Source organism: Pollachius pollachius, assembly GCF_949987615.1.
Source record: "Pollachius pollachius genome assembly, chromosome: 3".
In the NCBI taxonomy this organism is placed as follows: Eukaryota; Metazoa; Chordata; class Actinopteri; order Gadiformes; family Gadidae; genus Pollachius; species Pollachius pollachius.
Window position 1 is genome coordinate 27038328 of NC_136936.1, and position 20352 is coordinate 27058679.

The following is a 20352-nucleotide window of genomic DNA, read 5'->3' on the forward strand; positions in this document are numbered from 1 at the left end:
GGAACTGATGCAGCTGACGCACGTCGGGTGCTTCGCTCACACTCTAAATTTGGCATCTCAAGCGGGCCTGAAAATCCCGGCAGTGTCACGTCTCCTCGGTCGAGTGAGGCGTATAGCAACTTTCTTCCACCGGAGCACAACGGCCACACATATCTTCAAAGACAAACAGAAGATGCTCCAACTTCCAGCACATAAGCTCACTTTGGACGTTGTGACCCGGTGGAACAGCGCACTGGACATGGTCGAGCGTTTTCTGGAACAGCAGCCAGCTATCTCTGCCACTCTACTGTCACCAGACGTCCGTCGCAATGAGAGGGATTTGTGCAGCTTGACCGAGGAAGACGTGACAACTGCCGAAGATTTGGTGCGGACCTTGCAGCCCCTGAAGGCAGCCACACAAGCCATATCTGAAGACAAGCGTCCAACGCTAACCATAATCGCACCACTGCTCGCCTTGCTGCAGGATGCCATGACCCCCAGCGAACAGGATTCCCCTGTGGTGAGGGACCTGAAGGCTGCTGTGAAGAGCAACTTAAGGACAAGGTATGCTAAGCTCTCTCTCTCTCTCTCTCTCTCTCTCTCTCTCTCTCTCTCTCTCTCTCTCTCTCTCTCTCTCTCTCTCTCTCTCTCTCTCTCTCTCTCTCGTTGTATTTGTATGCGAGATTAAGTGTATAAATGCCATAATGCCGATGGTTTATCCTCACACTGTGCTGAAAATGTCTTTGAAATGTCTTTGAAATGTCTTAAAGATGTGGTGCCCAGAAGGGGATGCTGTATGGAGCGACAGCTCTGGACCCGCGTTTTAAGGCCCTCCCCTCCCTGACTGCTGAAGAGCAAGATGAGGTATTTTCCAGGCTGCAGGCTGAGGCTGCTACTGCTGCACCTGATGTAAGTATTTAAACTGTAAATACTAAATAAATAAATAAATAAATAGTAAACACTGTTCCACCAGTGGAACATTTAACGCCATGATACACAGGGCAACATTTTTTGGCAATATTGCCAGGCAACATCATGATTGGCTATTCATTTTCTGATGGAATGGTTAAAAGGTTGTCTGCTGCTAATGCACGTCTCTTGATAATGTGTGATATAAACAGTCTAAAAAACATGTTGTACTACTCTGTGTATCATCACATTTATAGTCATTGAAAACACTTTACTACCATAGTACTTCTATGACATTACACACTGCTTTAAGTCATTGTCATTCTGGTGACAATACATTTATTACGGGTCATGTTTTAACTGGTTAAAACATTCTCTATTGAATTATGTGAATAATATTATTTCCTGTTATTTAACAGGCAAATACTGATGGTGAGACTGAGGAGGAGGAAGGAGCGGAAGAGAGGGTGACCTCGCCCAGGAAATGCAGTGCGTTGGAGTTCCTCTTTGGACAGGCCTACAGAGCACCATCGGTACATGCAGATGGAAGAAAAACTCCATCTAAACGGGCGGAGGAAGAGATAACTAAATACAGGGCAGAACCACCTGCTTCCCTGAATGAAAGCCCTTTGACCTGGTGGAGGTCACGTGAAGGGGAGCTCCCACTCGTAGCGCGCCTGGCAGGGCACTACCTCTGTGTCCCAGGGACCAGCGTTGCATCGGAGAGGGTATTTTCCACTGCGGGTGATATCATCACAGCAAAAAGGAGCTGCATCACCCCAGAGCATGTCAATGAGCTCCTTTTCCTAAACAAGAATCTCTAAGTGAGACTGTTACTGTTTTGAAAGTCTAAGTTTACTGATGAATTTAAAGAGTTAAATAATATACTTTGGTGAATATTTTTTTGCAACGTTCATTTGCACTTTTACATTTGCACTTTTTTTACTTACTGCAAGATGGAGGCTTATGGTTGAAGTTTCTGATAAATTTAATGAGTTAAATAATATACTTTCGTTGATATTTTTGCAACGTTCATCATTTGCACTTTTGCCTTTTTTGAACTTTTACTTACTGGAAGATGCAGGAATTTTTAATGTTAATATTTTAGTAAATATGTTGAAAAAATATGAATTTAAGGAGTTTTTTAATACTTGAATATTTTATCTTAAATGGTATAATCTTTACAATGGTTATATTTATATATTTTAGGAAGATGGAGGCAGTTTTGTTTATAGTTGCCTGGATTGTCATTAATGTAGCCTACAAAATAAAAACATGTCTTGCAGTGTGTTGCATGGAGATAATTTCATTAATATATTGAATTAGGCAGGCCATCACGTTGAATGGAATGTAAAATCTTGCTAAGGATGTTAATTAACAGTCACAACTACAAGATTTTAGTCACAATTAATGATTTTAGTGATGAATTAATGATGATAGCCTATAAAGAATATTTCCTTACAATTTAAGAAAATTATCATTCAATCTAGGAGCAGATGGAACCGATTCGGATTGAATCGAATCGAATCGTGATTAATCGATTTAAAGCATTCAGAATCGAAATTGAATCGATTCAGGAACTTGGCCGTGATACCCAGCCCTAATCAAAAGTGCATAAGGCAATCATACGCACATCAGTAAGTAATGAATATTGATAAATCCCACCTGTTCTTAAGTACCATGCGCGTTCACGCTCAGACCATTTGCCTTCAGAAACGCCTCTGATTAACCATAGATGGTCACATCCTTCCCTTTCCTTACCAAGGAAAGGGAAGTCTGGGGCCCCCTGCTGGAGCGGCTTCTGCCACAATCCAACCCCGGATAAGCGGTTTGAAGAGGAGGATGAGGTCACAACGCATCCCTTTATCAACCATGTCAATGTGTTTTTCCCCTCACCACTATAATGGCAATGAGAGCGAAGAAAATAAGCTTCTCCAACACTAAAATGGAAACGCTCATTAACGAGATTTAAACCAAAAGTTACTTTTAGGTTAACTTGATGCAGGATGCATTACAAATAAAAGAAAGCAGCTGACAGCTGTCTTTTTTAGGGTTTGACACCAATGTATCGGTTTAAAATTAGACAAAGGAGTAATTGAATGTTTTCTGAATAAAGGAAACACGGGACGTATGTGGATGTTGATTGCTTCAAGCATAAGTTGACACTCTTAAATGCTTTGCTTTTTGCTTTTGAATATCACTATTCTACCACTAGATTCGGTCCGGTCCGTACGAGGTGTATGAGGGGCCTTCTGGGACAGAATTCATACTTGGTCTTACACACACTATTATAAACTCGCATATACACCAGTATACTCATACACACACACTATTATACGAGAGAGAATAGTAGTGTATTTAAGAGAGTATAGTAGTGTATGTGAGCGAGAATAGTAGTGTATGTGAGAGAGTATACTTGTGTATGTGAGAGAGTTTAGTTGTTTATGCAAGAGAATATAGTAGTGTGTGAGAGAGAATAGTAGCGTATGTGAGAGAGTATAGTAGTGTGTGTGAGAGTATAGATGTTTATGCAAGAGAATATAGTAGCGTGTGTGAGAGAGTATAGTTGTAAATGCAAGAGACTATAGTAGAATGTGTGAGAGAGTTTGAATGAAACAGAAGTTAGTTTGAATGAAACGGAAGATAGTTTGAATGAAAAGGATGTGAGTTTGAATGAAAAGGAAGTGAGTTTGAATGAAACGGAAGTGAGTTTGATTCCTCAGTTCCTGATTGGCTGACAGAAGAGGCGGTTGCTTCTGGCGCTTAAAATACTGCGCTGTAATTTCACTCTTGAAACTCAAGCGAAAAAAATATTTGGTCGCTTATTCACGTGGTTGCCTGAGTTTGAGAAAGGCTTCCTCTTGTGACCGCCAATTCATTCTCAACCACGGCCAGTCTCTACCTGTTGTGGAAGTACCAGGTTCTCGGACGTCTCTGGTCCTTCCACATCAATCTGAAATCCAGATTGAACCACGACGGAGAAAGGGATCGTTGCCGTTTGCGGACTCCCGGAGCTCCTCCGGCGAGGAGGTGCAGGAGGTCCCGCCGGCCCCAGGAGCTGAGCACCCGGTCCCGGCCGGAGGAGCTCCGGGAGTCCGCAAACGTCAACAACGCCCTTTCTCCTCCATGTCGTGGTTCAATTGTAATGACCAAGGAAGAAGCAGTGAATGAAGTATTGCTTAGATAGCGATTTATTAGATACCACCGCTAATAAACCATCCAAACACACAGGACCGGTAACCACGACAACGCCGGTAACCACAACAAATCCTGCAAGCCGAATCCCCACGAGAGCTTCCCCGCTAAGGCCCGCCCCCATCTCCCAAACCCTGTGACGCTACAATATTATATTATAAAGATATCTATATATTATATCATCTTATATTATTTAAATATAGAGCTCCTGGACTCACGCCGGAGTTCCCGGAGGTTTCTAGATTAGAATATTTTATAGAACGGGTGATATTATGAATCCTAAACGACTGCGTTGTTTTTTCTGATGTCTCTGGTACTTCCACAACACAGACTGGCCATGTTTGAGAATGAATTGGCGGTCACAAGAGGAAGCCTCTCTCAAACTCAGGCGGCCACGCAAGCAGCATAACAACATCGCTGGAGATTCAAGAGTGAAATGACAGCGCAGTATTTTGAGCGCCAGAAGCTACGGCCTATTCTGTCAAACTCACTTCTGTTTCGGTCAAACTCTCACACACACTACTATACTCTCCCACACACAATACTATTCTCTCTCACACACATTACTATATTCTCTTGCATAAACAACTATACTCTCTCACATACACTACTATACTCTCACATACACGACTATACATCTCATACATACATGTAAAAGGAGTATGATAGTGTGTGTGTGTATACAGTATACAGGTGTATATGCGAGATTACAATAGTGTTAATAGTGTATAATAGTGTCCAAGTATGAATTCTGTCCCAAGCGGCCCCTCATAGAGGTGTGCTTATATTTACACACATTCCTAAGTATAAACACTTATGGCTGTGTTTGTAGCCATGTGTGTGTGTATGTGTGCCCAGCAGAGGGAAACTCATCATGTTTAGGGCTCTGCTTGTTGCTGCGCCACCTTGACATCAGGAGATTTAAAGGATTTCACTCCCCAGACGTGAGAGACGTCTCCACCCTGATGTCTCTACTGCTCCACCCGTGTTACGGGCGGGGCAGAGGAGAATGTGGACGTCAAACCTGTGTGCATGTCCTTAATATCATAAGGTTAATCGTTACCAGGACTTGAGGCTGCTATCAGTTTTATTATCAGATACAAGAGGTTTACATTAGCCATTAGTCACTAAAACACTTTGTTGAATTGGATTGGCTCAGCTAGAGAGCTGAGGACTGCAGCCTCTACTCGGAAGATAAGTCCTTCAATTTGTTCTTTAATTAATTCATAAGATCCTTTTGGTGTGCAGAAATGGCCCTGTCATGCCCCCTCCCTCCAGCCAACAGCTATGTGAGCCTGCTATCAACTTGGAGCCCCCAAGTTGATAATTGTATGCGTCCTTTGAGACCCTGTTTGATATAAAAGATTTCATTGTAAATGGAATCTCTATTGTAAATGACCTTGACTCAGTCACCTATTGCATCACTTCCTTTAGGGCTTCGGCCTACTAATTGATCATTGTAGTATATTTGAATGCCCTCTTTCATATATATGACACCACCACAACTGGACCGTGGCAACAGTTCTCCATAACGATATGGGGAGTGGGTGGGGAGTGCTTGTGGACAGTAGGGGTACACTAGACATAAATAGAAAGCACACTCGGGAGGAGGAATGACCTCTCACACATGATAACTAAATTAATTGTTTCAAATAACCCTGCCTCGTTAAATCAATGAGCTTGGTGTTTTTCTTTCACAAATAGGTTATAGGTAGTTTCACCACAAAATCTGTCCATGCACATCTCTCAGGGTGGTGTAACTAGCCACTAGACAGCAACTTAAAAAAAATGGTGGACGGCAACCACCATAACAACCATGACAGTCGACTGACTTGGACGCAGGCCCATTGAAAAGAATAATAATAATAGTAATAATAGCTTGTTTTTTTACAGCGCTTTTCTAAGTACTCAAAGACACTTTACAAAAAGGAATTCATACAGACAGTACAGACACTCAAGACATTAAGAGAGAGAGAGAGGGAGAGAGGATGGAAGATGGTGGAGGATGATTTGTCAGATGTTGTAGGTGGTCCTGAAGAGGTGGGTTTTGAGTTGACTTTTGAATGAAAGGAGTGTATCAGAGTTTTGGATGGCCAGAGGGAGGGAGTTCCAGAGGGTAGGGGCGGCGATGGCGAAGGCTCTGTCCCCCAGGGTGTGGTACTTGGTCTTGGTGATGGGGGTGAGAAGGTTGGCATCAGTGGAGCGTAGGCGGCGAGTGGGGGAGTGGCGATGGAGGAGATCTGTTAAGTACGAGGGTGCAAGGTTGTTTAGGGCTTTGTAGGTGGTGAGGAGGATCTTGAAATTGATGCGTTGTTTTATGGGAAGCCAATGAGTTTTGAACATATTACAGTTTTGAAGAACAGTTGAGGGGAGGCCATAAAGGAAGCTATTGCAATAGTCGAGTCTGGAGGTGATGAAGGCATGGATTAGTGTTTCGGCGGCTGAGGATGAGAGAGTGGGTTGAAGGCGTGCAATGTTGCGGAGGTGGAAAAAGGATGTTTTTCTGATGTTGTTTATGTGTGACTTGAAGGAGAGCGGGGGGGTCCATGATGATGCAGAGGTTTCTGACCAGGGAAGAAGGACTGACAGAGTGACTATCGATGCAAAGTGAGAAGTTCTGGGAGGTGGGGAGGATGGATTTTGGGCCAAAGATGATAATTTCGGTTTTATTGCCGTTGACTTTAAGAAAGTTGTGGTACATCCAGGTTTTGATGTCAGTGAGGCAGTTGGTAAGAGTGGAGAGGATGGCAGGAGTAATGGCTGTGGTGGTGATGTACAGTTGGGTATCGTTGGCGTAACAGTGAAATTGAAGACCATGGCGGAGGGGTGATGTGACCTAGTGGGAGCATGTAGAGGATGCAGAGGTTAGGGCCAAGCACTGAGCCTTGGGGGACTCCGTGTTAGACAGGGGTGGTGTGGGATTTGTGGTTGTTGATGGAGATGTGTTGGAATCTATCAGACAGGTAGGAGGTGAACTAAGAGAGGGCAGAGTCAGTGATGCCATTGGATTGCAGATGGCTGAAGATGATGGAGTCATGACATGAGAGGAGGTTGGAGATGGGTCTGATGTTGTTGGGGTCGTCGGAGTCAAGGCCAGGTTTTTTAAGGAGGGGGGTGATGGCAGCAAGCTTAATAGGTGGGGGAACGGTGCCAGAGTTAAGCAAGGAGTTGATTGTGTCTGTGATGAGCGGGGCGAGAGAGGTTAAACAGGCTTTGACGAGTTCAGAGGGCATGGGGTCCAGGGGGGAGGTGAAAGATTTCATGGTGGAGGGTATTTTGGAGAGGTCTGCTGTGGTTATGGGTGAGAAGATGGAAAGCTGGTGGAGTGGAAAAATTATAGGAAGTTGTTTCATTTCTCCGGAGTGAATGAGGATGAGATGTTGTCCTGGTGTTTGAGGAGTTTATTAATGGTGGAAAACAGAGTGCCTGGGTTGGAGAATCTAGAATGAAAATGCCAGAGAAGTAGACAGAACGGGCTTAATTGAGTGCTGATTTCTAGAGGTGCATGTGCTCTCTGTAGGCGAGGGCGTGTACTGTGAGACCGTTTATCTTATGTAGTCATTCTAGTTGTATCAGTTGTTTTTTGAGTTTGTGAAGTTCCGGGTTGAACCAGGGGGCAGAGTGAGTGAACATGACAGATTTGGTTTTCAGGGGGGCTAGTTTGTTGAGGGAGGTAGACAGTGTGTTGTTGTAGATGTTGACGAGGTCCATGGGGGCTGGATTTACAGGAAGGGTGAGGCCAGCGAGAGTGTTTGATATGCAGATGGAGAGAGAGGCTGGACAGATGGATTTAAGGTTGCGGAAAGTGATTGTGCAGTCCTGTTTGGGTTTGGGGGGGGAATGTCAATGACAAGTGTGATGGCTAGGTGGTCGGAGATGGAGAGGTCAGTGATGGAAACATTGTGGATGTGGAGGCCAGTGGATCAAACCAGGTCTAGGATGTGTCCATGGTTGTGGGTGGGAAAGTTGATGTGTTGGGTGAAGCTAGAGCAGCTGAGTAGGTCCAGAAAGTCCATAGCATTTTTACATTCCGGGGAGTCAATGTCGAGGTTGAAATCGCCGAGAAGTAAAACAGATGGCGAGATTGAAGATAGTGCATTGATGAATTCACTGAGAGAACTGGTAGGAATGATGGGTTGGGTTTTGGGGGGCGGTAGATTATTGAAATGACAAGGATTTGGGGCCGGGTAGTTTAAAAGCCAGGTTTTCAAATGATGGAGAAGCAGGGTTGGAGAGTGGGTGGGGTTGGAGGTCTTGATGGTAAACAGCAGCAATACCCCCTTCTCTGCCCTCAGAGCGTGGGTTGTCCAGGTAAGAATATCCAGCAGGGGTAGTTTGGTTGAGTGCAAACTGTAGTCAAGGGTTTTTGCCAAGTTTCATTTAGGCAGAGAAGGTCAAGTTGCTTGTCAGTGATAATTTCATTGAGAATGAGACTTTTATTGTTGAGGGATCTTGTGTTGAAGAGGGCGAGTTTAAGATACTTTTGTTTTGAAATTTATAGGGCGGAAGTAGGGATTGGGTGGAGGACGAAAGTGTTCACGCTTGAGTCGTTCTGATGACGTGTGTTGTTGTGAGGATGCGATGAGGAAGTGGTGTGTTTTAACTGCGATCAGACCACAGCGATGGAATAGTGTTTATAGCAGTAGAATTGTACATAAACTTGCGGCGGGAGCCTCTGTGAATGTAACAGGGATGGAGAAGAAGTAGAGAGTTCTTTAGTGTGTTGATGACTTCAGTTGAAGGAGGCATTTGGGGAATAAGCTGGCAGAGCTGCATGGGTGTGTAACGAAGTGCCATGGCCGAGGCTGTGAAGAAGCAAACGCTGCTGGAGGTGGATGGTGGCTGTAACAGGCGAATAGACAGATGGTGGAACAGGATCATCAACCACAGCGTGGTAGCTCGAGAGACTAGCCTGACTTAACCGCACGAGAGAGGTGGAAACCTGCCCGGATCTCTACCCTCAACTGAGCGGAGATGAAGGACGTCTGCCAGATTGGCGCTGGGTTGGTTCGAAAGGAAGACAGCGGTCCCGGCCAGAGCAGAGGACCAACGCAACCGCAGGTACAGGTGGAAGCCCGCCCGGGTTTACCTTCGACCAGGTTACAGCGATGGATCCTGTAGCAGAAGTCCTTCGAAACTGGTAAGTGTCCAAGCTAACGCACAGAGGGGTTCTGAAGCATTAGCCTAGCACCACCGTGGAGGTTTGTTTGAGAGATCCAGGTAGGTAGGTAGGTTATCCGTAATTCATTATGGTACATTATGGGGTGCTGAAGCAGTAGCCTAGTACCACCGTGGAGGTTTGTTTGAGAGATCCAGGAAGGTAGGTAGGTTATCTGTAATTCGTTATGGTCAGACGATTGAAAGGCAGGTCGAAAAAGTAGGTAGCTAGCTGGCGAAAAATAGCAAAGCAGCATCAAAGAACCTAAAGTTTTCAGAGCGAGTGGCAGCCAAACGTGCCAGCATCCTATCGTCTCTGATGTGAATGAGCGTTGAATAAAAACCACCATCAACCTGGCCAAAAAACGTAGGCGTGTCACATGTTTAGAGCCGTTATTGTAATGCGTTTTCCGCTGTGGACCGACGCAATTATTCTACATTCTGGTGTGAGACTGGGTTTAAAAAAAAAAAATCGGATAAATCGGATTGTTTTTTCGACTAATCCGTAACTAGAGCGTGCACTGCGCGGACCGCCCCCTCTTCTGAAGTCGAAAAAAATCTCCAGATTGAAATGCATTTGTTTAATATTTAATTAATTAATTAAAATATATATATTATATATATATTTATAATATTATATATATATACATAAATATAAATATACAATTATTTAGTTATAATATTATAAGTAGACCATGTAGCTTTTATTCAATTATCGTTATAACAAGACCTGTATCTGAATAGGGGTGTAACGGTACACTGAAGTCACAGTTCGGTTCATACCTCGGTTCAGACATCACGGTTTGCTTCAATGAAGGGAAAAGAAAAAACAAAAATGCAGAAGGCAATTCTTTTTTATTGTCTCAGGTTGTATCACCTAGTGTCATACAGTCTCTCCCCTGAGCTAGCTGCAACAGCCTGAACAGTGTAATCTAAGATGTAAACAGTAAACAAGTACCCCACATCACCTCCAGACTCCATCCGTAACTTTATAACAATCAGTTATAAAACTATAAAACCGGACTGCGGCAAAAAAGAAGAGCGCGCACAATGAGCAAAGATCAACCATGTAGGACGTCCAACAACGACGGCAAACTTTTGTGCAACATTTTCTTCAATAAAGAAGCTTTCGCCATTGTCCAGAAATACCTTGCGGACAATGTCTTTGTTTATTATCCCCCTGTCTCACGAAAGTGCGATTCTGTCGACCAAACAACGGACTGCGTGTGTAGCTCGAACTTGCCGGCACCCTTTCAGGCGTCTCAGTTGTCCCTGAAGATCGCGGATCTAACATTAGTTCGGCATTACATTAATTAATTCGCACGCCAGTTTTATTTAATTTTATACTGTGTATTCTTTGTGTAAATCCATGCACCAAACCGTGGCGTCCATACCGATTCGGTTCAATACGAATACATGTATCGTTACACCCCTATATCTGACCATTGAAAATCCACTTCCACCAATGTGGAAGCGTGGTTCAGGTATAACCAGACAATATTAAAATATTTATAATATAAAAATTAGGCTATACGTACTGCATATCATACATTGGACTTGTATATAGAGTTAGACTAGATGTATGTATAAGGTTAAAGGGCGTATTCGGTTAATAACATTCAAATTATTATAACCATGGAGCCTTTATTTTCTTGGCGTTTGAGTTTACATCATTCATTACATCTTTTCTCGTTATATCGATATAAATTCTAAAAACACAGTGGAAAGGAGAGAGAGGGAGCCATAGAGAGAGACACTGAGCCAAGTATCTGCGCACACTCCTTCTGTAGTCGAAGAAAATATCCCAATTGAAAGGCTATGGTTTGAATTTCGTTTTGTGGAGCACGACAAGTTAATTTCAGTTGTTGATGTCTATATATAACAAGAGGGTGCACTGTACTGTCTGCGAACACCCCTTCTGAAGCCTCTTTCCCTCCAAAGGAAGAAAAACATGTTTTCTCACAATCAAATACTCATCAATCCTAAAAGTTATGGCCTTGTATAGCCTACGTGTGTAAGCTTATGTTACAGTTCCGACCTGCCTAGGCACGTCGAAATAGCAACACCAACTGCGCTATCCGCTAGGGCATTTAGACGAGGTTTGCCCCGGTCAGTGGCGCAGTTACTTACATTATTACACCTAAAAATTATAAAATAAATATTTTATTTTATTTTGAAAGCGCAACACAGCGTCTTGTCACCGCTTCCTATTCTAAAAAACTGGATGATTGAGCGTGCAATTAAAGAATTGATTTGATATTCATCAGTTCATTACTGCCATTCAAAATGTGTTTTCCTTTACATTTACAAATGTATCTTTTTAGTAGAATAAAATATATTTGTGATTTTTTTCAGTGTAGTTAATTTATGACATATTTCTGTTCAAACCATTAACGGATCTGTCAGGTTTCCGATATGTGTCCCCCCCAATGTTTAACTTGTTCCTACGCCCCTGGCTCCATGTATCATTTGCGCCGGAACACGTCTCTGCTTTTAGTTGCGTGTGTAGTTATGTAGTTGCGCGAGTGTAGTTGCGCAAGTTTGCTGCGAGGGAAAAAGCTTTGCACCGGGTGCAAACGCGTTGAGACAAGTTAAGACACTGTGCACGTTGCCAACTGTGCACGTTCTAAACAAAAAAAGAAACAAAATCCGCCACAGCTTAAGGCCCTGTCCACACGGACAAAAACAATCTTTCTCCGCATTGTTGTTCTCCAAGAGCAACAACAGCAGTTGTTAAACCTTGTAGAGCAGATAAGGTAGTAATTACATTTTCCAAGGAAAATAATTCAAATCAAATCAAACAAAAACAAATTAGACGGAAAACTAACAATGTCATCATTTGCGTATCTCCTTCTCCCTGGGGACTGGTTTCAAAAGAGTGCGTTTGCAGGCACTGAGAATGCCGGGTCCATCTGGACGTTCGCCCAAACGTGCAAGACTTCCGCATTTTTACACAAAAATCGTATCCGTGTGGACATGGCCTAAAACAGTATCTGTTTTACACACTGTGTTTTTGGACTGAGCTGCAAATCTGTTTGTTGTGTCCTGTGAAAGCAATTAAGTGTGTCGCGTCCAACAAGCCTCATGTCCACCCCTTGATGCCAGTGCATGTCTTAGGGTGAACTCACACTAGGCCATCTGTATAGTCCGTTTGACACCAAGTGCACCCCTAAAGTCTAGATCGTTTTGCTAGTTTGAGCACGCCAACCGTACTCAAGTACAGTTCAATTCCGTGGCCTGAGCACACAAGTTAAACAATAAACATGGTGGCAACTGGTTCACAAGTGGGTTCACGTTGGTGCAATAGCGAAGTTGATTGTTTAATAAAAAATCCCCCGTTCATCACAGCGCAGGCTTTCTTGGTTCACTGGAGAAGGCGGGGCTGCGCACGGAGTCTAGAACTCTTTAGAGTAATTTGCATAATCCCAATGTTTTTTTTTTTTTTATGAATGAAGACACCCACATGCAAGAATAAGTTCACGTCTGAGTGTAGGCTACAAATGCGATTAACTATTTACAAGTACAAAAACGCCAATATATTCTTTATTTTGCTGACAACTTGTTTTTTATCACGACAAAAAGCCTTGTAAGGACAGTTCCTCTGCGTCTCTCTCGTAGATCGCACCATCTTTGAACGTCTTTGTTTAATACGACTGCATCACCTTCTCTCACATGATCAGCAGCTCGTGGATTTCACTTTCTCTCCAGTTAGAACTGCTCGTGATCATATCGCTGCGTTGTCTCTGTGGAGACAGCGCAGCAACACCTCTACCCAAGCCCCCCCCCCCCGTAACAGCGGAGCGGTCGCATTTACAACAGAATGAAACCCAATAAACCGCCAATGTGTGCAGGGTCCGGGAGTTAAATAAAGGTTTTAGCTCAAGCAGGCAATTTACCTTGGGAAGTGTAAACGCGCGAGCCGTGCCGCGAAAAACCGCGTGCATAAAACTGAATATTTGGCAGTGTAAAAACGCTCAGTGAGAGAGGGCTGTATCTGAGTAGAACGGCTCCAAATAAGCAACAAAGTCAGTAAAGTGTCAATTGTGTTCTCTGTGTTGTTCTCCATTGTTGTTCTACTAAGCAGCGCACGCTTGGTGATGACGTACTACGACGTGATGACGTATGTACAAGAGGCAGCCGTACTCAGGCCCAGTTGAGATTGTCTAGTGTGAGCACAGGCCAGCGGCACAGCAGGGGGGGAGGGGTGGGCAATCGTACTTGAGTACAGTACAGATGTCAAACGGACTTGGACACGGTACAGATGGCCTAGTGTGAGTGCGCCCTTAGACAGGACAAGGCTCTGTGAGGATAATGACCAATCAGGAGCCAGTCCTGGCTGACCTGGCTGAGGGCCTCCCTGACGAACCCTGACACGTGTGTGTGTGTGTGTGTGTGTGTGTGTGTGTGTGTGTGTGTGTGTGTGTGTGTGTGTGTGTGTGTGTGTGTGTGTGTGTGTGTGCGTGCGTGCGTGCGTGCGTGCGTGCGTGCGTGTGTGTGTGCGTCTGTTCATGTGTGTGCTTGTCCCTCACCGGTCACAGGTGCAAGCCGCCATCACCATCAGCAGGTTGTAGATGATGAAGGTGAAGATGACGGCGGTGATGGTCCCACGAGGGATTGAGTAGCTAGGGTTCTTCAGGTCCCCTGGGCATACACACACACACACACACACACACACACACACACAAACACATTAACTCAACCACATATACAAGCTGTTGACACACACAAATACGTCACGCTAAAGGCCGATTCATACCTCCGGATCCGGACGAAATTCGTCCGTCCGTACCAAATGTTGTCTCCGGGACTACCCTTCATACCTCCGTCCGGTTTCAGCGTTGTTATGGAAGTTACGCAATACATTCTCTAGAGGGCAGTGACTCTTGTGTCACAAATTACCGGCATCGACAATCGCAAACATGGCATCTGTAGAGAAGATATTGCTTTGTGTCATCCGATATCGGCAAAAAAAAAGGCGCATAAAGATTAGGCCTACACGGCGGTGGCATGTGACACCCCTCACCAACCCGCACATTATCTCCTCAAAGTGTTGCGCCATTTTTAAATGACCAGTTACAACTCATTGCCAAAGCAGGTGAACAATAAAATAAAAAGGTCAGGTATATTCTATAATATAAGTATAAAACGTTAAATACAATATATATATACATCTTGGATATAATACTACTCTCTATTTTCGCGAATAGTTGGACTTCTGACTCTATACTGCCGTCTCGATTTCCGTTGGTATTGCTCCGTTTTTCCCGGAGCACTCCGGATTCGTAAGCTCAGAGGCGATGGACCTACTGATGGACGAAACGACCTCCGGGACCGGACGAAAGGGTTCCTATCCGTATTTACCGTAGGGTGTGAATGGGCCTTAAGTCAACCACAGATCCAAGCTGGTCACAGAGACGCACAAACACACACACACACACACACACACACACACACACACACAAGCTGAAGAGCAACACACACACACGCACCCTTTTCCCCTTCCTAACAATTATGCAAAGAGTCACTCAGGAGTGACATCAGAATGTGGGTGAAGCATTTGGCATGCTTTACATTTTCCCTGAAGCCGTTCATTCCAAACTAAAATGTTGTTGTACATTGGTGATCAGGCATTGAGTCAAAAAGGCTAATCACATCAATGATTAAGGGACTGCCTCATGAAAACGAATTCACACACACACCGTTGGCAGTACCTGATATGTTGGATCCAGTCATAATGCCGGTGCAGCCATTAAACACGACAGCGAAGACAGTAGCAAAGTTCATCATCCTCCCTGTGGTGTAGTCCACCACATATCCAGCTGAGAGAAGGAAGAAAGAAAACCCACATTATATACAAAGAATTGAAGGGCATATTGAACCATAGACAGTATAGGGCGGTCAAACATGACCAGGAACACCAGTGGGGGGGAGGGGGGGGCTGCAACTTAAAAGGGGAACTTCATGCTTCATGCTAATATAAGAGAATACTTCTTCACACACGTGTTGTGAAACAATCAACATCTGGCACATCAACTGTTTCTGCAAACAAGAGCCAAGCATTTGATTTAATGGGACCAATGGAGAAAAAAACAAAGTCTCTCTTTGACATAGCATGCTAAGGCTTATTACCTTAAACACACATACACACACACACCTTCCAGGTTTCCGAGCAGCGTGTCCAGCTTGAAGCCGGTGAAGCGGGCCACGGGGCTGCTGGTGTTGCCGGGCAGGAAGGCGGAGCCGGGAAGCGTGACGTTGTGCGGCCTGACAGAGAAGAAGCTGACGAACACGGTGCCCAGCGAGAGGATGACCACTAAGAAGATGAGGAAGGTGGCGCTGGCATAGATGTTGGCGCCCACCAGGCACACCAGCAGGCAGAGCAGAGCCACGGCCGTACCGTACAACAGGGACCACCAGTACCCCGACGGGAGCACCTGGTGGGGGGAGAGGGGCAAGGTGCCGTCTGGTGGACAGGGGGGGATAACAGTGTGTGAAAGGGATACTGCACTGCAAAAAACACATGCCTCCATTGTTAGATTCTTTCTGCAATAAATGTAATAACGTTTTTTATTTGAAACAATGGCTCTGAAATAAGGCCAAAATATTTGAAACAATCTCTATTGATTCATAATTAGGCTTAAATATTTGAAACAATATCTATCGATTCATATTCCTTATGCATGTCATTAAACAAAGTAAGGCAGTAGGTGACTAACTTGCGGTTTGTGAGAACACAAGAGAGTTTCACAGCTAAGCTAGCAAACGGCCTTGAGGACCCCTCTTGCTACAACCTGGTGGTGGGCCCGCCTTACCTTCAGGCATGCCAAAAGTGGACTCAATGGCCTCCACCAGCCCCAACACGAAGAGGGCACTGGCACACACGTTACCCAGGAAGAACATGAGGCCAATGCTGCCCCCGAACTCCGGGCCAAGGGCTCGACTTATCATGTCTGGGTCAGGTTAAGGCTACAAACAGCTCCACAGGTAAACATATCGAAAAAAGGATGCTTTGCAGTTTGTGAAGAGCTGATAGTGGGGAGTAGGGATGCCTAACTTATTACATATAAATGTAAGTGTGTGTGTGTGTGTGTGTGTGTGTGTGTGTGTGTGTGTGTGTGTGTGTGTGTGTGTGTGTGTGTCACTTCACTTATCTTTCTTTCTTGATATAACCCTGCTAAAATATCTACAATGCTAGTTACTGTTCCCCTTTTGTTGGGATACAGACAATCCCTTTCCTGTTTGTGAACAACAATGGTCTTACAAGGAAGTTGTATGATACATGTAATGGTGTCCATTACCCCATTTGCACAATGCTCCTTATGTGAAGAAAACACATTATTATTATGTGCATTATGTCCTGGCTCTCATATTCTATCTGCCATCTTCAGGAACTTCTGCACCTTAAATAGTTAGAAAACCCTCAAACCCCGTCTTCAGTTAAACCCTGTTCTGTTAGGTTGTGACCAGGTGCGGGTGAAAATTGATGTCTTATTTTTTTACTTCAATATATCAAGTTGGTAAACGGGGTGGATCTATATAAAATGCGATGCTATATTAAATATCTACCATCTGCTATGAACGCTTTTCCAGTGATTGTTTTGTGTGCTGGTGTGCTTTGACAACGTTTTACAACCCACCTCACACCTGCTCCTGCGGACCCAGTGGTGTCTATACAACATTTACAACCATTTTCTCCGCCTCAGAGTGGAGGCCTAAAACCTTTTCTATGAGCTGTACTTTGAACCTGCAATAATTACCTTTTGACTCCAGGGACAATATATGTATTATATAATTTGGCTGATTTAAAAAAGTGATACCATCTGCACTCCGAAGGAACTCGTTCTGCGAAGCGACCTGCAGCGATCATCTCTTGCCATACTTCTCTATGAATCAAATTGTGCTGGAATTGTTTTTTTTCTATTTTGTTTATTTTTCACAACCATTGGAGTAAAAGTCCAGCAGCTGTTTCATGTACAACACATTGGGTATCCCTGTGTTTATGAACCCACGAACACCCCCACTATCGGGTCCTATTCTGGAGCAGATCTAGCCATTCAAGGCTCTTGTGTAGTGGTCACTATGAAATGAATTCCTTTCATGCAAGTTGGCTCAAATACATCCTATATAATGTAGGCCTTTACAGAACATCTCTGCATGGTACTAAGGGTGGTGGTGGTTCTACAAGGTGGGTCTCAGCTGGAGGATACAGTAAGCCCCCCCGGCGTCCAGGGCCCCGTTGGTAGAGATGGCGCAGACTGAGAGCACCGTCATGCTGATGATGAAGTAGGCCACCACATACATGGCTATGGCCTGGTACAGACCACACTGCCCCACCATGAAGCCTAGAGGAGAGAAACACGGATAAGAGACAGTGGGACAGAGAGAGAGAGAGAGAGAGAGAGAGAAAGAGAGACAAGAAGACAGTGGGACAGAGAGAGACAGTGAGAGAGACAGAGAGAGACAGAGACAGTGGGACAGAGAGAGAAAGTGAGAGAGAAAGAGAGGGGAACAATGAGAGAGAGAGAGAGAGGCGGGGGGAACAGAGAGAGGGAGAGAGTGTGTCATTAGCGTAGTAAAATACAGAAGTTAACTTTGACCGAACTGGCAGGTGCCCAGACACGGTGGTTTTCAACCACCATTAAAGACAAACTGATAAAGATTGCTGTTGTTCATTAGCCTTTGTTCAGAATTTGCAAATCAAAGACATTTTGGCCAAGTATGCAGATTTAGTTTTTTTTTTTTTTAAGTAAAGTACTTTTTAATGTACCACTTTTTTTTCTCAGATCTATCTAATTCATTTCAGTACGATAGTTATTCCATAGGGTCCAGGGGTAGTTTGCATGTGAGAGAGCTTGTTAATCTGCTGATGTGAGTGGTGGTTCAGCCCAAACAGTGTCAGTGAGGAGGAGTTAGGAGGCGTTCACAAAGGGGAAGTTTGAGGGTTGCAAATAATTTTTCACATCCACAATGAAACCACCTGTTATTCCCCACAACTACTGTACTTCCTTTATAAAACACTTTCATTTCTGTTGCTCGGTGTAAAATAATGTGTGTGTGTGTGTGTGTGTGTGTGTGTGTGTGTGTGTGTGTGTGTGTGTGTGTGTGTGTGTGTGTGTGTGTGTGTACACACAATGTGAGTATATGTTTGTAGGTTAAGTGTGTGTGCTAAATATGTTTGCGGGTTTAGGTAGTAATGGTGTGTGTGTCTGTGTGTCTGTGTCTGTGTGTGTGTGCCTGTGCCTGTGTGTGTGTGTGTGTGTGTGTGTGTGTGTGTGTGCGTGTGTGTGTGTGTGTGTGTGTGTGTGTGTGTGTGTGTGTGTGTGTGTGTGTGTGTGTGTGCATGTGTGTGTGTGTGTGTGTGTGTGTGTGTGTGTGTGTGTGTGTGTGTGTGTGTGTGTGTGTGTGTGTGTGTGAGGGCCAAAACAGCAGCTGAGTCTCACGAGACCTGGGGCGAGCAAGGGGGTGATCAGAACCCCCCCCTCCCCCTCCTCCTTAACCACCACCACATTCTCAAACACACACACAGAGTTTAGTCAGAGGATAGTACTTAAGGATGTTAACGGTTTACGACAACAAAACAATATGTTGTAATTTGTCTGAATGGTTTCCTGTGAGTTTGAGGGATATGAATCTGATGTTACTGTGAATCCTCTAAACACTGTACTAGCAGTATGATGTGTGAAGCACCGTGGAAAGGGTGTCATGCGAACCTGATTACCGACTGAGACATGCAGGCTCTGCTCTTCCAATCACACATCTGACTGGAATGCAAAACAAGGCATGTTGTGTGCTGCTGCGCGGATGTATGTGTGATTCTATCCGGAGCTACATCTCACACATTTGGTCATAAGTTTGATGGTTACCACAGATTGTCCCTACTATTAACTTGACTTGTTGAAGCACATCAAGACATCGGTTACGCTGCAGTAAGAAGGCTTCCACCAACACAGGCCTGATTTCAGTTTGGTTCTTAATGCTCAACCAAAATAATAAACACTTCCAATTCGAAGAACAACTATGCTTTGTTTTTTTGTGGATGTTGAGATGATGATGATGAGCGACTGATGAAGTCACATCCCAGCAGCATCACTTACCTATCCTGAGGAAGACCACCACGCTGAACATGGACAGCAGGGTGGGCACCACCACGCCGAAGAACGTGTTGAGTTTCTTGGGCTGACTGGTGCTCGCCGGCCCCCGTCTGGGACCGGCCGCGCTCTGCCCCTTGTCCCGGGACGGGGGCGCCGGCAGCCCCCCCGCGGGTGCCTCGCTGCAGCTGGCCTCGGAAAGACGGTAGTGGAGGAGGGGGGTCTTCTCCGACATGTCGACCCTCCGTGAGCTTCAGAGCTGAACAAGTTCCCCTGGCTGTCTGACGGGACTCTGTAGGGCATGTGTAACCATGCGTAACGCGCTCACCAAAGGCACAAATGCGTAAAATGCTCCATCGTCTCAAATGCGGCCAATAGGCGGATGGTCTTTCTATGTATTATCTGTTATCTATCTATAACAGTCTCTCCTCCACAACAGTACAGTAGGATGTGGGCTACCGGCTCCAACCTGCCCGCCTATCTATAAAGAGTAGCAATAGTTTCCGCTTTTCAGCGAAAGAACACACTTTACGAGATAAAGTCAACGACGTGTGGAAGCGAATCAATAACCCACGAGACCATCACGTCCTCCATCGTCCGTCTGTCTGTCGTCCTGTCAGTCAAAGCGTCCCGAGACGCACGGTCCGGTCATGTGACACCGCGGGGCTCCAGCCTGTTGACTCAGGTCACGTGACGTGGACCTCCTTTCCGCCCTGCAACATTCCTCTGAACCCAGTGCTAGTGCGTTAGTCCTGTCCTACATGTTAAATAACCCAGTGTTAGTGCGTTAAACCTGTCCTACATGTTAAATAACCCATTGGTAGTAGTGCGTTAATCCTGTCCTACATGTTAAATAACCCAATGTTAGTAGTGCATTAGTCCTGTCCTACATGTTAAATGACCCAGTGTTAGTAGTGCATGAGTCCTGTCCTACATTTTAAATAACCCAGTGTTACAGTGCATTAATCCTGTCCTACATGTTAAATAACCCAGTGTTAGTAGTGCATTAATCCTGTCCTACATG

At 44.8% G+C, this 20352-nt stretch overlaps 1 protein-coding gene across 1 annotated transcript in view; it reads right to left on the minus strand.

The window, feature by feature from the left end:
- The window catches only part of LOC307073070 (solute carrier family 12 member 9), a 70938-nt gene extending 51017 nt beyond the window's left edge, over positions 1-19921 (minus strand). The window contains exons 1-6 of the mRNA XM_079732761.1: positions 19335-19921; positions 17448-17582; positions 16053-16190; positions 15395-15703; positions 14952-15059; positions 13770-13881 (exon numbers count right to left, since the gene is read on the minus strand). Of these exons, the coding sequence (XP_079588887.1) occupies positions 13770-13881; positions 14952-15059; positions 15395-15703; positions 16053-16190; positions 17448-17582; positions 19335-19563 (1031 nt within the window). The 5' untranslated portion in view covers positions 19564-19921. The remainder of the gene's footprint in view (positions 1-13769; positions 13882-14951; positions 15060-15394; positions 15704-16052; positions 16191-17447; positions 17583-19334) is intronic.
- Between the last annotated feature and the right edge of the window lie 431 nt (positions 19922-20352).